Raw genomic sequence first — 16,339 nt, forward strand, 5'->3', positions numbered from 1 at the left:
GATTCCATTCCATTACGTGAAACGAACATTACTGAAAAAATATAGTCAACCCGAACCATTTCCACACACACAAAGCATGACCTTTTTTATCTGCCAACTCATCTCATTTTGCCACATTTTCGATGTTTTGTGACTTTGTCCGTCCAATTAAGGATGTCAATGGGTTGGATATGAGACGGGTTTATAGCCTATAGGTCCCCCACAGTTATTGGGTATACACCTTTACGATCTTATGTGGTTAAAAAGTTTCCCTGGAGATGCCAATACCTGAAACCGGATCTTAAGCTCACCTCGAAAATGGATTTAAAACATCAAATACTCAGTTACACTTCAAAATACTATTTCTTATATTCCTAGGATCATATGTTATATTGTATTGGGAAATTGGCTTGTAATAATCCCACCTACACCTTATTGGCCATTAATAATCCCACCTCAGAATATTCCCCCCACCAGTCCCACCTTTCACCTATTTTTCCTACAATGGTCCCCCGTTAAAAAAAACATAACGGAAACTTTTTTCCAAATTACAAACATATTTTAGGGCTTTTGATTAGAACGGCGATACGAGTCCATTGATGTAAAAATTGCCTCGAAAATGTGCTCCAAACGATGAAAATGACGCTTCAATTCGGGTGTTTAAATTTCCAATTAACCAAAATCAAGTCACTTGGAGCACCATTTCGAAGTAAGTTTTACATCAATGGACTCGTATCATCGTTCTGATCAAAAGCCCTAAAAAACATGTTTGTAATTTGGAAAAAAAGCTTAACTCCGTTATGTTTTTTTAACGGAGGACCATTGTAGGAAAAATAGGTGAAATGTGGGACTGGTGGGAGGAATATTCTGAGGTGGGATTATTAATGGACAATAAGGTCTAGATGGGATTATTACAGGCCAATTCCGCACTTTTTTTGGCAAATCCCTATGCTAAAATATTCTGAATTTAAATAAACCATAATTAACTTCAAATACAACCATATATAATATTACAATGCATGTGGCTGGATTCTTTATACAACATCAAAACTGAAATTATATGGTTTCTATGACTAGTGAACACAAGGATACATAGCTTATGATGTCACTAATTAGTAACTATGGTATCTTGTTTCTATTACAAGAAAACACTGCATACAAGAATGCTTGTGTTGCACTGAATATAATACAAGGGGCAAGCGTATTCGTATTCGTATTCATATGGGGTTGACATTTCTTCCAAGCACTAGGCACACAACTACAAGAAACAAACGAGCTAACGGAAGTCCTTATCTCCTTACTTTTACAAACCAAGAAATGCACACTGCTTTCTCGCATGCTCGGGGACCAACTTCGTAAGCATCTCGACAGGCACCCCTTTAAGTTCTATAACAAAATAAAATTTTTTTAAAAAAAACATCCTTTTTAGTATAGTTAAGAAAAACAAAATGGTATGCACAAGACCAATATTTGATTTTCTTTACCATGAGGTTTGAAATTAAAAAGCGGTGGAACAAACCGCCCATTTGGCAGCCTGATAGCAGGATCACGCAACTCATCGAAGAATGGATGAACCATTGCCTCCAACTGTACATTATAAATCACAAACCAAAATCACCATGTATGAAAATGTATTGTAGTTTATAAGAAAGAAAAAAATAAAATAAAAAAAAATAAAATATAGGGCTCGAAATTTCATCTTTTTATACTTACAGCAGTGCTTCGAAGATTTGGGGAGTACTGAAGGAGCCTTGAAACAAGATCAACAGCTTCCGGGGGCGTCCGCTTATGAAGTATCTGAAAACGCATTGTTTAGGTAGTGAATTAATGAATTTACATGTTATGAAATTTGTGATTAAATCTTAATAACTTACCTTATGCCATGGGTGAGCTTTAATCTGCGGAAACTTGTATTCTGTGTAGTTTCGGTTCATGCACTTGATCTCTTCCCTTGTCGGGGTGCCCAAAACCTATGAACAAATAACTCGCTACTTTAAATCACTTGTAGGCTTGTTTGTGTTCGTTTGTTAAGGAAATACATGTGTTCATGAACGAGATTTTTTGTTCGTGTTCGTTCATTAAGGAATTGAACGCGTTCTTGTTCGTTTGTGTTCGTTCGTTAATTTTAGGTACCGAACACAAACGAACTTTCATGAACACAAATGAACACAAACAAGCGCTCATGAACAAAAACGAACGTTCATGAACAGAAACAAACACAATCGAACATATACTAAATTTTGTATAAAATCAGCATCTTTCATTATATACATTAAGTAGAACCACTCAAAATACACCAACCTAATTATCCAAACATACTTGAGTACTTAACATAATCTTGATAGACATTATTAAGATAAAATAGTGTCTTAAAGAACAAACGAACATAACCTAATTTTAGGTACCAAACACATATGAACATAAACGAACACCTAACCGAACGTTCGCGGGCATAAATGAACGAACGCGGTCTCCGTTCATGTTCGTTCATTTAACTAAACGAACAAAGTTTCTTGTTCGTGTTCGTTCATTTATTAAACAAATGAACACAAACGAACTTCCCGCCGAACGGTTCATGAATTGTACGCTAAAAGTTCGGTTCGTTTGCAGCCCTAATCATTTGCAGGTTGCAAATTCACAAACCAAGTTACTTGACACGCATACCAGATGATATATTAATATTAGAGTAAATTACGATTGTGGCCCCTGTGGTTATATCACTTTTACCCTTTTAGCCCAAAAAAGAATTTTTTAACATTTGAGCCCCAAACGTCTTTTTTTCTAACCTTTTTGGCCCCTGACACTAACCCCATCCATTAAATGTTAGGGGCCAAAAGGGTTAGAAAAAAAGAAGTTAGGGGCCAAAGGGTTAGAAAAAAAGACGTTGGGGGCTCAGATGTTAAAAAATTCTTTTTTGGGCTAAAAGGGTAAAAGTGATATAACCACAGGGGCCAAAATCGTAATTAATCTAAATTACCTTTATGATCTCAACTAGTTGGTCAACTCCACTCTCACCAGGGAAAAGAGGCTGAAATTACATAAAATATTTGTCAGTTCATAACTTCATATAAACATTCTGTATAATTTAAAAAGGAAAAACAAATTGTGCATTTGTGCTTACCTGTCCAAGCAGCAATTCAGCCAAAACACATCCGGCAGACCAGACATCGATTGCTGTGGTGTACTCGGTAGCCCCGAATATTAGTTCAGGTGCTCGATAGTATCTTGAACAAATATAAGAAATGTTTGACTCTCCTTTGACCTTTCAAACGAATTACAAACATAAAGTAAGACAATGCAACACGGTATCAAACACAAATACTGAAAAACAAGCAGCTACCAACAAAGATTGATACTAACCAAAACTTTAGCACTTCCGAAATCACATAGCTTGACTTGATGCGTATGCGGGTTTACCTGTTAAAGAGAAATTATCTTTACTCGTTAACAACAAACTAAACATTATTCAAAAATGGTGCGCGTACTAATTACTAATATATATATAGGACAAAGATCCGTTAGGAACCACCCTTTATTGCGAGAACTGCGAGAACCAATGTGAACACAACCAAAAATGCCTAAAAATAGCTAAAAAACACACAAATTTTTTTTTTAATAAAAAAATCGCTACTTTTAATAGCCAAAAAAAAATCTATTTTTTTTTTAATATTTTATGTTAAAATCGCTACTTTTAGTAGCAAAAAAAAAATAAAAACTAAAAAATAAAAAATTGCTACTAAAAGTAGCGATTTTAACATAAAAATATTAAAAAAAATAGATTTTTTTAGGTTTTTTGGGGGTTTAGTTTTTAGCATTTTAGCTGTGCGGGGGGGGGGGGGGGGGTAGGGTTTTTTTAGGTTTTTTTAGCTATTTTAGGTTGTGTTCACATTGGTTCTCGCGGTTCTCGCATGAACCTTACCCTATATCGTGTATAAACCCATGATAAGACACATGTTTTTAACTTCTATCGGTTTTATGCATACGACCAATTTGCTATCGGGGAACATTAATCAGTATATACACATTACAAAATGCGCATACATGTCGAAAAGCCTACCAGTAAATTTTGAGGCTTGATATCCCTGTGACACACTCCGATACTACCATGAATGTACGCCAAAGCTCGGAAAATCTGCAGCGTAATCAAACCAAATGGCTTAAAAAAAGAGAAAACTCCAACAACATATCATCCACTAATTTTCAAAAAAAAAAAAATACAAAATAAAAATTTACCTGGTAACTGTATAGCTTCACATAGATCATTGGCATCCTCTGATTATTCTTGTTATAGTGTCTAATCATTCGATGAACAGTCTCAGGAACATACTCTAACACAAGGTTAAGATAAAGCTCCTCCTTTTCCGTAGTCGAAAAGAAACAATGCTTCAAAGCAACAACATTCGGGTGATCCAATACACGCATTGTTTGCAGCTCCCGGTTTTTATACCTCTTGTCCTGAAGAACCTTTTTAATGGCCACTGATTCTCCGGTTTCTAAACATTTGGCCTGGAACACAACCCCAAATGACCCGTGCCCAACAACGCGCTCTGCCATGTAACTAATCGTCTGAAGCAAATAAAAAACAGTTTCATCACCAACAATGAATAGCTACTAATACAAGATTCTGAAAGAAAGAATCTGCGTAAACAAAGGTACCTGTTTTGGCTGGCCGTTTTTACCACCAATAGTTGTCACGATTATATGTCCGGTCTCTGCCCCGTTTCCATCAACTATTGCAGGCTCCATTTCCTAAAGGTAATAAATGAAAAGTTGTGTTAAAAAAAGGAGGTAAACTATAATCAACCAAAGGTAAAATACTAATACAGGGTTAGGGTAAAATGAAAACTCCTACGAGTTGTGAGAAGAACTCGGCCTTACGAAAGGTTTTTTCAAAAAAAAAAAAAAAACCCATAAATTCAAAAAAAAATCTACTTTTCCCAAAAAAAAAGTTTTTGTTGGTTTACACCATCCGTGAAAAACGCTTACAGCTGCTGTAAAGGCTGAAAACGCCACTTCAAAAAAAAATTACAGCTGAGTTTGTAACATTTTAATCTAGGTGTGTGCAAAAAATGGGGGCAAAACTCGCACGGGAAAGGCGGAGTTCTCTAAGTTCTCACAACTCGTAGGAGTTTTCTCTTGATCCTAATCCTACTAATATATATATATATATATATATATATATATATATATATATATATATATATATATATATATGATGTAACTAACCCTATCATCCCTAATTTTCATGCCATTCATCTCATCAGGCAACCTTTCAGCAGCAACTCTAGGTTCTCTTACTCCAGATGCAGGTACCACACTTACCGAAGCCATCGGTGTCGTAATCAAAGTTAATCAACTATATCTTGAGTTTTGTGGTCTTGTCTACAAATATGCAAATCTGAACACAAAAACAAGTGATTCAAGACTATATATATATATATAGGGAGCCGCTAGAATGAGAACCACCTCGAGTTGTAAGAACCGCGAGAACTACACCCCACGGAGCGCCGTTCGCCATGATTTTTTTTTTACAAGTAGATGTGTATATTATAAACACAGCCGTAAAAAATCATGGCGAACGGCGCTCCGTGGGGTGTAGTTTTTTACACCACAAGTTTGGTGAAAAAAAAAGAAAAAAGAAAAAAAATTAAAAAACACCAAACTTGTGGTGTAAAAAACTACACCCCACGGAGCGCCGTTCGCCATGATTTTTTACGGCTGTGTTTATAATACACACATCTACTTGTAAAAAAAAATCATGGCGAATGGCGCTCCGTGGGGTGTAGTTCTCGCGGTTCTTACAACTCGTGGTGGTTCTCATTCTAGCGGCTCCCTGCTTGATATATATATATATATATCAAGCAGGGAGCCGCTAGAATGAGAACCACCACGAGTTGTAAGAACCGCGAGAACTACACCCCACGGAGCGCTGTTCGCCTATATATATATATATATATATCAAGTAGGGAGCCGCTAGAATGAGAACCACCTCGAGTTGTAAGAACCGCGAGAACTACACCCCACGGAGCGCCGTTCGCCGCGATTTTTTTTTTACAAGTAGATGTGTGCATTATAAACACGGCCGTAAAAAATCACGGCGAACGGCGCTCCGTGGGGTGTACTTTTTTACACCTCAAGTTTGGTGAAAAAAAAAAGAAAAAAGAAAAAAAATTAAAAAACACCAAACTTGAGGTGTAAAAAAGTACACCCCACGGAGCGCCGTTCGCCGTGATTTTTTACGGCCGTGTTTATAATGCACACATCTACTTGTAAAAAAAAAATCGCGGCGAATGGCGCTCCGTGGGGTGTAGTTCTCGCGGTTCTTACAACTCGGGGTGGTTCTCATTCTAGCAGCCCCATATCAAGTATATAACTATGCATATAAATGTTCTCTATCCAGTTATATTGCCCTAAACATCTCAAACAAATCTTACGGACAAACAATTAATAAGATATGAATTTCGAAACATGTGGAATTAATTTCCTAAGAATATATGGAAAGATAAACAGAACAATTTAACAACAAACATCTAGGTATGCTTGCAATTGAGATTAAATAATGAAAATGAAGATGAACTTAGTAGTAAAGTAAAGAAGATGAGTGTTAAGAAGGTACCTATGATGATATTGTGAAGAATTGAGAGCAGGTTTTGTGTGGATGATGATGAAATTTACAAAATTGAAAAGGTAAAATGGTGATGGTGGTTGAACTTTGAAGAGGATTCAATCATACATACATTCTACATACATAGTATTGAGATGAAGAAGACTTTCTTTCTCTCTCTTTTGACTGGTCAAGAATTTATTCTTTATAAAAAATATAATATAATTTTATTATCCAAGTGAGTATTTATTATTGGTCAAGAATGATGGTTCACATGCTATCAACCTTTTACCATGTTTGAATCACACAATTTAACGTGGAGTAAGGGTTGTAAATAATTTTTTTTAACGGTCAACTTAATCGCCGGATAAGTATTCTGTGTTGTCCTCAATCAAGTAAATCTATTTTTTTTTCTTCATAACGGTTAGAGTTGAATGCATACCCGAGCCACCAGTTCCAGGAAAAACCCACCCGCTCGAAGGTTCATTGCGATAAGAAGGTTCACCGCAATAAAACCCGGTTCGGCTCGGTTTCGAACTAGCGACCTCCAAAGAGGCCTAGTTCTAAACTTCATTGCCACCATCCTTCAAAGTGATGCTAGTGGGAGTTGAACTTGAGACATCAAGGAAATAAACAAGTGACTAACCACTGGATCAACTTGTCAGGACATGGTCGTATATAATTATTTTTAAAAATTTTAATCAAATATCTTATTTCATTTAAATAAAAATAAAGGAGTGCCTTGTACATTAAATTTTCTCAAAGGATTTGAAAATACTTAAAATGTTTTTTTTATGTACCGGTTTGTACTTTATTATTAACCATTTTAAAAAGGTAAAATTTTGATTAAGTGGTCTTCAAAAGATCAGTTAAAGTAAAAGAAGACTATTTTTATATATTTTATGTCACACATGTAGTGTAAGATGTGATAATAATAATAAAAAAAGTCATTTGAGCTTGTTTTTATATAATAGTCATAAGTCAATGTTGAACAACAGCCCAGGAAAAAAATAAGCAGTCCATGGTTTTAGTCAGGTGGCACATGATTCAGGCCACAAATTAATTATGAATAAATTTTTTTTTGGGTAAAGAAATTATGAATAAATTTAACACGTGGAAAACGTTTTTGTTAAACAATAATATTTTTGCTAGTCAAATATAAACGAATATGACCGAATGAGAAATTGGATGATTGCGTACTATTATAATTATAAAAGTTCAAAATCCTGTTAGATGAAATAAAAAATAGATACAGGATTTCGTCAACGTGAGGAAATCAGGAAATGTTATAAAGGCTCACGTTAAAACGCGTCAGGTAAAAAAACTCCTCGTTGCAAAATTTTCGAACGAAAAATAGGAAATTTTACACTTCTAACCGAAACATTGGTGGGGCAGGTGCACCCCCACTTCACACTAAGCTACGCCACTAGACATGTTAATTAATTATCTGTAACTTGGCATGTATCAATGTCAATTATTGTATCGCGGTCTAGTAACAGAATTTATTATTACTTTGTAATGTGTTTCATATACATGTGCATACGCGTCTTCAACTTTGTAAATTGTAAATACAAGCCCAATCCATGGCAAAATTTACAAAATAAAGAATATGGTCTTATTAAACTTAAATAGAGTGAGTATAAGAACTCTCAGGCTGAATCCGGTTTGTATGTCTTTGCATAAATCGCAAACCTTTCCAAGCCACGTCTCATCAAGTTTTCATTGAAAGGTTGTAACATCTGGTTGTAGTTAGAATTGGAGAAAACTTTGTTAGATCAACTCGAGCATATGACGAAATTGTTTATAAAAAAAATAATTAAAATAAAAAAAAGGGGGTGGCGGCGCAACTTGTTACCCGACTACCTGCCATTGCTTTGTAATTGCCCTTTTTCGTGTGGAATGATATTGTCGATTTCACAGAAAAAAAAAATAAAAAATAAAAAAAAATAAAACATCTATACGCAACGATTTCAAGTACTTACAGATGCCAGAGGGGACAAGAATTGAGGTACTTCATATGAACAAGTAAGCTGTAAAAAACAAGAATTTTATTATAAGCTTTGTATAAAAATTTAAAAAACAATATGTAACTGAAATGCTTTTTGGTCAATCAAGACTTACTTCAACCAAACATGATGAAGAACCTATAGGATAAAAACGTACCGCTCCTCTGTGACAAAAAGACGAGCATTTTAAAATTCTTATACTCGAAGAGAATTATGATTTTAGCATGTTGATGAATTTACCGGTTGGGAAGACCTTCCAAGGATCTCCAGTGGATTTTCTGATTTGGGATCGGCTGCAAGATTCAACAACGTGGCGTCAAAGATATAAAGAGAATACATGGGTCATGGGTACCCTTTCGCTTAATTTACCTGCAGATTACGAGAAAGCCAAGAGAAATCAAGATCGTGCCCAAATGCTTCAAACTTGTATGACCATCGTGATAACTCGGGCTTGTCTTTTAATACCTGAAACCAGTACACTACATCGTCTCAAGAATTCACCGTAATATCAACTGAAAGCAATGGCCTAAGTTACATAAGTATCAGGCTAAAAGTTATGTCTCATTTCATTCTGCATGTGTTAACAAGTTAAAAAAAAAAAAAAAAAAAAAAAAAAAAACCCCTCTTAGACTGAGGAAATGCAGAGAAACACTCTTAAGCTTTAGGAAAATTCAGAAAAACAAAAAAATCTATAATGCTAAGAATATCAAGATAAACATTATGTCAATAATGTCGAAATAAACATTATGTCAAGAATGGTACTCCCAAAATACTTTTAGAATGTAATGGTCTAAACTCTAATGGGTATGCTAGCTTTTATGTTTAATACTTGAGTTAGAAAGTATTACAGGCTCACCAAATTATAATCATAACTTATAACTCTTGTAAGTGATGTCTAAGCCACAACTCGAATAGGCTCAACGTGTGTTAGTGACTTTTGACGTATGCATAACTGCATAGGACTGGAGACCAGAGGCGTATTTAGCGTATAGTGATAGGATTATAATGCTAATTTCTATTAAAATTTTAGGCTAAAATGGAGAATTAGGGGCACAAATATTTTACATTGGGGGGGGGGGGGGGGGGGGGGCATTAAGGCACTTCTCCAAGTAGAAAAAAAAGTTTTTGAATTTAAGAGTTCTTTACTCCTTCAAATTTTCCTCTGTAAATTCCAACTACACACATTTAACATTTTCACAATACTTTTAGTATATTTCTCTTTAACTTTATATTAAATTGCATATTTATGTAAAATTGGTTGTTTATATTAAACTGTGGTTAATTTTTGTTTGTTTATGTTACATTATGTGTCTATATTCAACATTTTAATATAATTATATACCGTTATCTGTTTTTTTACCCAACTAATTGTAAACGACCCATATTTTGCCCCGTACTCAAAGTTTCTGTATTATACAAGACTTGTATAGACGAACATCTTGCACGATTGCACCTTAGCATAATATAAATTACATAGACAACTAAAATCTTTTAAATCATACTGGGTTGAGCTCTGAAATGGTTCAACCAGTTGAACCGGGTTACTAGCTAACCTTATAATTTCATAAAATACAAATTCATCTAAAAAAACAATCCAATCACAATTAGGATTTATGTAATTGATCATTTTTTTATCTAAAAAACAACTATATTATTGTAAAACATTAAGCATTTTTTATTACTTATAAATAATATTACATTGGACAAAGTGAGTAACAGTTTTAACAACGATGAAATATCACCTTAATATCGTTTTTTATTTAAAAAAAAAAAAAACAAATTCAAAGATAATGCAAATCGGTTCAACGGTTTGAACTGGTAGAACCAGATTTACCGCTAGTATATAGGACATACCGTATTCAAGTTACCAGGCCGTGTCTGGTATCTGGTTTAACGGTATTTATTTAAAAGATATTATAACTGGCCAGTTCATAACGGTATTTAAAAGATTGCTGATAAGTTATAACACACCAATAATAATAATAATCAGTACCAGAAACAAACTAAAAACATTTACCTTAACAGAAGAAATGAAGGGCGTCCATTGAGGTATAGCTTCTCTATCAAGATAACAATCATAAGCTACAGAAATTGGCACATCTATTTCCAATTTAACCCTGCATAATAAATAAACCAACAATCAGAGAATCAGAAGAATATTATTGAAATATTAAAATGAAAGCGTGAGAGGGTTAAATAAGTACGTGCACTCCTGCCATTCCATAAAAACAACATTAGATCTTCTTCGAGGTTGTTTAAAAGTCTTACGCCCATGATTCGTTGACCGAATCGGCTGTCGTACGATGAAGAATGGCAAAGATGGTAGTGTGAGTCTGTGTGTGATGAGGACACCGGTTTTGGTTGTTCTGCTGCGGGGTTTGGCAGTGGATGTGGTGGTGGAGATGCAGAGGACGGTGGCGGTTGACATTTGAATCGGAAGCGACCACCGGGAGACACTGTGAATGGTTGTTTGGTTGTTGTTTGTTGACTTTATGACTTCTGTTGTGCCTGGGCCCCACGAAGTACTTCACGGCCCCACCCGACCCGACAATAGCATGAGATGCCTTAACTTCTTGAAGTAGAGGTGTGACAAACTATTCGATTATTTTTCGAGATCTACTCGTTAAAATCTTGAATCAAGCTGAGATTAAATGAGTTTAAAATGAACTCGAGCCTATAACAACTGTGTTTATATGTTGTGCCCACAACCAGCCCAACAAAGAGCAAGAATTCAGCCCACAAGCAGCAGGCCCAAACCAGATCAAAAAGAGTGAAAGAGCAAAGGATAAATTACACATTTCGTCCTTTATGTTTGTATCAGATTGCAACGGATGACCTTTAACTTTAATAATTACAGTCACAGTCCTTTTTTTGTTAAAAGCATTACACTCTAAGTCCTTTAGCACTAACTCAATTAAAAATGGCATGTGATTTGCACATAAGGGTAGTATTGTATTTTCCCATTATAATACTTTTTTAGTAAAACAAAAAGAGATTATAAAATTTTAAAACATATAAAATCCATTAATCCATCTTTCCAGAGTTCTCTCTCTCTCTCCTCTCTCTCTCTCAAACACCCACCAGCACCACCACCAGCATCAACCACCCACCATTAGCCATGATATTCTTTGCTGTCATTTCCCCATTATTTGCAAAATCCATATATACACCACTAGAAGTAGCATCCTCCAAAACGTATTCCATCATCATATTACCCACTTTCGACATAAGCACTAATCAAAGCCGAATAAGCATAAATAGTGTTACCCATCACTAACAACCGTTTCAAACACCTTTTTAGCTAATTTAACTTTCCCAAATCTACCAAGCACACTACTAACACTTGTTTTAATTACCCAGTTCCCTCAACTTTAATTACCCAGTTCCCTCAACAAGAAGTTATAATCATCAGACCCACATAATTTCATCTGAAAACTAACCAACACATTTTCAATCAACCGATCATAACCGGTGTCCCGAATCAGCTGCTGCATAGCTTCTTCGGCTGAAACCGAGTGTCTAACCGAGGCGCCGACTTTCGGGCGACGCAAATGCATCTTGGAAACGAACCGGGTTGACCTACGACCAGAGAAATCGATAGCAAGTTCGGATTTTAAAGAAGAAAGAGGGGCGGAACTAGGGTTCCGGTGGTGGGGATGGAGAGGGTTTGGTCGTGGGTGGGTTTCTCAAAGGTGAGATTTGGCCATTGAGAGAGAAACTTACATAGATCTCACTTTGAAGATGGGGGCAATGGTGGGGGTTTGGTTGTGTGAGAGAGAGAAAGTGGTGGGTACAGGGTGGTGGTGAGACTTTAGGTTACAGGTGTTCTAGATAGAGAAGAAAGATTAAGGGGATAAGAGTTTGGATTGTGTGTGACTGTGAAAATGAAAGAAATAAAAAGATATAATAGTAAAATTACTAATATACCCTCATGTGCATAACACATGCCATAATTAACTGAAAATTTTAACCTGGTTTGTGCTAAAGGACCTAGGGTGTAATACATTTTCCAAATAAAGGACTATGACTGTAATTATTGAAGTTAAAGGTCATCTATTGCAATCCGATACAAACATAAAGGACGAAAAGTGTAATTTACCCAAGAGTAAAAGTCTTTCCTACAAAGTTAAAGGACTACAAGTTGCAATAGTGGTTGGTGCAGTGGTATTTAATTAATTATGTTGTTCTATTAAGTGTCATGAGAATGTGGTGAGGAGGGCATGATGATTGTTAAGAAGTTTGTTAGATCTATCTTCTCACCTAATCTGCTGTAACTTCTCATCCCCCATTCTTTTGATTAACAGAACCCTATCCCTATCTGTTCTCTCTTATTTGAATTTCTTCCACAATTAAACACTAGCACACACCAATTGGTGCTTTCATTGTCCATTGGCATCATGGCTGATGGCACTCGATTCAAGGTCTTGGATGAACAGCTCAAATCGCTACAGGAAAGTAACCGGGTATTGTCTTCTCAATTCGCATCTGTTGCTCAACAATCAGATGTGGCTCTGCTGGCTTCATCATTGGAAGACACTAAACAGGCGTTCAACAAACTGTGTGTGCAGGTGGGGTTATTAGCAAAACAGAGACCCTTGAATGATGCTGAATTTTCTGGTAAAACCACTTCCCATACAGGTTCTCCTGGTTCCTCTAGCTTTTCTATTTTTGCCCGTTACAAACCTGCTCCGATTAACCTTCCTCGTTTTGCTGGTTCTCACCCGGAGCAATGGGTGGCTCAGGCCAATCGCTATTTTGATTTCTATAATATTCCAACAGAGGAACGCTTGTTGATTGCATCATTTTATCTCGATGAAGCAGCAGCCAATTGGTATGATTGGTTGGAGCGCCATGCCCGACTATCAACCTGGCCGGCCTTCACGGCAGCAATCGTCCAACGGTTCCGGATCAAAACCCTAGAACAACTAGAGGGGTTATTGGCTAAACTTCAAAAGACCTAAACGGTTGAAAATTACCGCCCACGTTTCGAGGAAATTTCCAATCGCACTACCGTTGCCCTTCCACAAGAGTTCCTTATTTCCTGTTTCATTTCTGGGCTCTGATCTGATATTAAACAATCTGTTCTTATTCATAACCCTGTTCACATGGAAGAGGCCATGGAGAAGGCCCAGTTTCATGAACATCGCATCAATATGGAACGGGGTGCGGGTCGTATTTCGTTGGGCTTAGGTAAGCCCCATATTACCGACGCCCAAAGTGACTCCAACACCGAGTGTCGCATCTGTCATACCACCGATCTCAAACCCTAAATTCCCAAATACAGTGGGGTTTCGTCGTCTATCCCCAACAGAGGTAGCACAAAAGAAGTCCATAGGGCTTTGCTTCCGCTGTGATAAAAAGTACACTTCTGATCACAAATGTCGTTCGGCTCCACAACTCTTATTCGTTGATGATGACCCAGGTCCGGATCCGTCACCGGATTCCGGCGGCACTGATTCTCTTGATTCTATAATTGCAGATACATTCCAGCTTGATGAGGTTAAATCTCACTCCACAATTTCATATAACGCATTAGCTGGTGGGTGTTCAGCGTCCACCATTCGATTCAAAGGATTTGTCAAAGGTCAGGTTGTCCAAGTGTTGCTTGATGGTGGAAGCACACATTGCTTTGTTCAAACTCGCATAGCTAAATTTTTAAATTTGTCAGTTGAAGCTATTACTCCCTTCTCTGTGCTAGTGGGGAGCGGGGAACGCTTACCGTGTTCGGACATTGCTAAAAAGGTGGAATTGGTAATCCAAGGGTCCTCGTTTTTTATTGATTTTTTTGTCCTACCTCTACAAGGACATGGTTTTGGCTGTATCTTGGCTATCAACCTTAGGTCCAGTTCTTACCGATTATGCAGCGGCAACATTTGAATTTCAGTTACAAGATAAACGAGTTTTGTGGCAGGGGGACTCCACCCAAACAGCGGAAAATATTCAATTCCATGGGTTACGCAAATTGGCCCATAGTGATGCTATCGCTCAATGTTTTTATTTAGCATTATTACTCTATCCGATCACATTATCTCAGGATTACCCAACAGATATTCAGTACTTATTAAACGAGTTTCAGCAGGTGTTTCAACCGCCTACGGGTGTCCCACCTTCCCGTCCCCAAGACCATGGCATTACACTTTTACCAAACTCTTCACCGGTTGCTATTCGACCATATCGTTATCCGCATTTTCAGAAACAGGAAGTGGAAAGATTGGTTCAAGATATGCTGACTCAAGGTATTATACGCCCTAGCTGCAGTCCGTTTTCCTCACCGGTTCTCCTTGTTCGTAAAAAAGATGACACCTGGCGGTTTTGTGTCGACTACCGGGCCCTAAATGCAATTACTATTCCTAATCGTTTTTCGATACCCTCAATCGATGAATTATTCGATGAGTTACATGGAGCTATATTTTTTTCGAAATTAGATTTGTTATCCGGTTACCACCAAATCCGTGTGATAACCGGTAATTAACGGCTTCTAATCACGTGATTAGCGAACGTTTAAGGTGAAAATTAATGGTGTTTAAGGCACGAGTTAACCCAATTAGGCTTTTGTAATGCCTAGGAACGCCTACTCAACTTTACAGTACGCGAATGATAATCTGCGGAGAAACTGCGTAACGATAGACGATAACGAACTGATGCCGTACAAAATACTGACCACGCCGACAAATACGAATTTTATACGTATAATTTAAACCTATGGATTTCGTTTAGTGAAATTTTCACGCTTTCGAATGTCACAACACGCAAACGTGAACGAAAAACGCGACTGCGGGGAACGCACCGGCAACGAAACAGAAGCATCAGACACGCGTATTAACCCAAAAAAAAAACTAAAATATTACGATATATTTAGTTTCGTTTTCAAATTTTAATATTCGCAGTCGAAACCGGATAAAAAACGGATCAGAAACAGTAAACGAGGCATTTACGCGATTTTAGCGTAAACGACGAGCATACGCGCCTATTAACGACTTACGGCATAATTTTAAGTGAGTTCGACCCTAAAATTTTATTTTACGACCTTATACGATGTTCGGGTGCAGAAACGGGCTTCGGAGATGTGATCGAGTCTCTCATGTACCACTAAAGTTGGTGTGAAAGCCCAACCAATTGATCTACTAGTCATTCATAATAAAAAAAATTAATTATTATGTATTATTAATACACTATAAAAAAGCAACATAACTATGCATATATGTGTTATAATATTAGCTATGGGAGTTTTTCAAAAAAAAAAAAATGGAAATTCTCATTTTTAACCCTAAAGTTTTAATGTTTGACAATTTAAGTATAAACTTTTAATCTTTGTTTCTTTTTTAACCCTAACGTTTTAATCTTTGACAATTACCCTAAAGTTTTATTCTTTGACAATTTAAGTTTAAAATTTTTAATCTTTGTTTCCTTTTTAACCCTAAAGATTTAATCTTTGACAATTTAAGTTTAAAGTTTTAATATATGGTAATTTAACCCCTTTGATTAATTTGATTTTTTACTTCTAATTCAAAAGTTTTCATCTTTTGCGATTTAACCACTTTGATTTTTTACTTATGTGTTGTAATCTTGGCTTTGGGGGTTTTTCAAAGAAAAAATGATTATGCATATGGTTGTTGTAACCTTGGCTTTAAGGGTTTTGCAAAAAAAAAAAAAATTGATTTTTTTTACTTTTCACCCAAAAGTGTTTAATAAATTACTTTTAACCCAAAACTATTTGTTTTTTTTTACTTTTAACACAAAACTTTTTATC

General features: G+C 36.3%; 2 protein-coding genes across 3 annotated transcripts; both read right to left on the bottom strand.

Annotated features, from left to right (window-relative positions):
- Nucleotides 1-951: 951 nt before the first annotated feature.
- Nucleotides 952-6,743, bottom strand: LOC110864599 (shaggy-related protein kinase alpha). 2 transcript variants are annotated; one of them, XM_035974380.1, is made up of 12 exons: nucleotides 6,596-6,743; nucleotides 5,302-5,377; nucleotides 4,636-4,728; nucleotides 4,213-4,545; nucleotides 4,037-4,111; nucleotides 3,340-3,396; nucleotides 3,101-3,241; nucleotides 2,957-3,007; nucleotides 1,854-1,949; nucleotides 1,693-1,776; nucleotides 1,464-1,566; nucleotides 952-1,365 (listed from the first exon to the last, which is right to left on the bottom strand). In XM_035974380.1, exons 2-12 carry the CDS (start codon nucleotides 5,308-5,310, stop codon nucleotides 1,283-1,285), a joined length of 1,125 nt encoding a protein of 374 aa, XP_035830273.1. In that variant the 5' UTR covers nucleotides 5,311-5,377; nucleotides 6,596-6,743; the 3' UTR covers nucleotides 952-1,282. The 2 variants fall into 2 exon arrangements, with proteins under 2 accessions (XP_035830273.1, XP_021969398.1); XM_022113706.2 differs by having other exon boundaries at nucleotides 5,206-5,377.
- A 1,298-nt stretch (nucleotides 6,744-8,041) lies between these two features.
- LOC110864600 lies at nucleotides 8,042-11,196 on the bottom strand. Its single transcript, XM_022113708.2, has 7 exons — nucleotides 10,794-11,196; nucleotides 10,607-10,706; nucleotides 8,959-9,054; nucleotides 8,830-8,882; nucleotides 8,705-8,753; nucleotides 8,566-8,613; nucleotides 8,042-8,322 (listed from the first exon to the last, which is right to left on the bottom strand). The coding sequence occupies exons 1-7, from the start codon at nucleotides 11,015-11,017 to the stop codon at nucleotides 8,233-8,235; spliced, it is 660 nt and encodes a 219-aa protein (XP_021969400.1). The 5' UTR covers nucleotides 11,018-11,196; the 3' UTR covers nucleotides 8,042-8,232.
- Nucleotides 11,197-16,339: the final 5,143 nt, after the last annotated feature.

The sequence above is a fragment of the Helianthus annuus genome, chromosome 6 (assembly GCF_002127325.2).
Source record: "Helianthus annuus cultivar XRQ/B chromosome 6, HanXRQr2.0-SUNRISE, whole genome shotgun sequence".
Lineage (NCBI taxonomy): Eukaryota > Viridiplantae > Streptophyta > Magnoliopsida > Asterales > Asteraceae > Helianthus > Helianthus annuus.